We start from the raw sequence: 1780 nt of genomic DNA on the forward strand, positions 1-1780 counted from the left end.
TTAGAGAGTACCAATAATTTTTTTGATGGGTAGAACTAAATAAACACAATAATATAGACAGCAAAAAAAATTATGATTAGTTTAAAAAAAAAGTAATAAAACTAGGGTTAACTACAATAATTATTTTGATCAAGAGAATAATAACAATAATTTATTAGGGTTCAAGTGGTCATCAACATAGAGAAATGACCAAATGATTTCTAATGTGGTTTGATACTGGATTACAATAATTGAAAAATATTACCGAAAGTCAGTCTTCGCCCATAGTACATGGGTAAATGATAAACGCAAATATACCAATTTTTTAGGAAGAGTGCACAGATGCACTCAATAAATTTAGATCATGGGTTTTTACTAAATGAACTTGTTAACAGTTTGTTTGCCCACAAAAATGGACAAACACAAAACTCTTCGGTGCTTGTCAATGTGCTCTAGGTTTCATGAAATTTATGCCCAACAGTTCAGGAAAAAACACAAAGCTAAATCTGAGGCCTGTTGATGCAATGAGTTAAAGCAACATTATTAATATTAATTATGAATATTGGACCTAAGCATTATCACTGGGTTTGTTGTTGTCGTTGGACCTAAGCATTATCCAAACAACAATTTCCAAGAAACCAATTTATACTAATTAAGAAACAGTAAATTCAGCAAAACGCAAAAAGCATTGCTTTAGCACTTCATCGAGAAAAAACAAAATTCAAACTACATTTCCAAATATAAAATTCCAGAGTTTACTCGTCATAATTATATCAAAATGATCCTCAAGATGACATCCTCAAAGCAAACTAACATAAAATTAACATAATATTACCATCAGTTGATAATTAGCATTCAATCGAGAGGAATCTCGACATCACCATCATCAATCTCTTGCTGCAAATCCTTAGGATCCTTCCCATCTACCGTACAACCAACTGATACACACGTTCCCAAAATCTCCTTCACTGTTCCAGTCAAATCCTTCGCCATCGATCTCGGCTTCATCACCTTAGCGATCTCGATGACGTCATCGAGAGAGATGTTACCGTTATGCTTGATGTTTTTGGTCTTCTTACGGTCACGTTCCGGCTCCTTCAACGCCTTGATGACTAGTGCGGCGGCGGAGGGAACGACGGAGACTTTAGCTTGACGGTTTTGGACGGTGAGTTTTACAGTGACTCGGAGACCCTTCCAGTCCTTGGCGGTCTCCTTTGCGATGTCTTCACCGATTTTTTTAGGGGAGAGACCGAGAGGACCGATTTTTGGAGCGAGTGAACTCGCAGCTCCGACTTCACCGCCGGTAACTCGGACGAAAACCTCGACCACCTGAGATGGATCGAACTTGGGCGGCATTTTGGCAGTCAGGGAATGGGATTGAGCTAGGGTTAAGGTTTAGGGTGTGCTCTGTAGAGGGAGTGGCGAGTGAGACGAAACAGAACATATAAAAGTAGGGTTTTTGCAGAGATACCGATGAAATGTCTTGGATACCCTTTATGGGCCTGCATGTATTGCAATACTTGGGCCAAATCACTTCATAATGACAATTAACCTCTTTGGGCCTGTATGTTGCATATAAAGCATTCAGTATTTCGGCCCAAACCATAATTCTCTCATTTGGGCTTTGCCAATATATTCGTCAAAATAGCACGGGCTAGTCAATTTTCAGACTGGTAATTAAAAAATAGCCAGCATTTGCAAAATTATTGAAAAATAGCCACTATTTTGTTGTAACACCAAAAGTTCCAGCATAATATACTGGAGATTGGAGCACATATGTATGAACTTCCAGCATATTATG

General features: G+C 38.1%; 1 protein-coding gene across 1 annotated transcript; it reads right to left on the minus strand.

Moving 5' to 3' along the window:
* Positions 1-646: 646 nt before the first annotated feature.
* Positions 647-1411, minus strand: LOC107820787 (large ribosomal subunit protein uL11). The gene has a single exon (XM_016647130.2). It carries the CDS (start codon positions 1333-1335, stop codon positions 835-837), a length of 501 nt encoding a protein of 166 aa, XP_016502616.1. The 5' UTR covers positions 1336-1411; the 3' UTR covers positions 647-834.
* Between the last annotated feature and the right edge of the window lie 369 nt (positions 1412-1780).

Source organism: Nicotiana tabacum, chromosome 8 (genome assembly GCF_000715075.1).
Source record: "Nicotiana tabacum cultivar K326 chromosome 8, ASM71507v2, whole genome shotgun sequence".
In the NCBI taxonomy this organism is placed as follows: Eukaryota; Viridiplantae; Streptophyta; class Magnoliopsida; order Solanales; family Solanaceae; genus Nicotiana; species Nicotiana tabacum.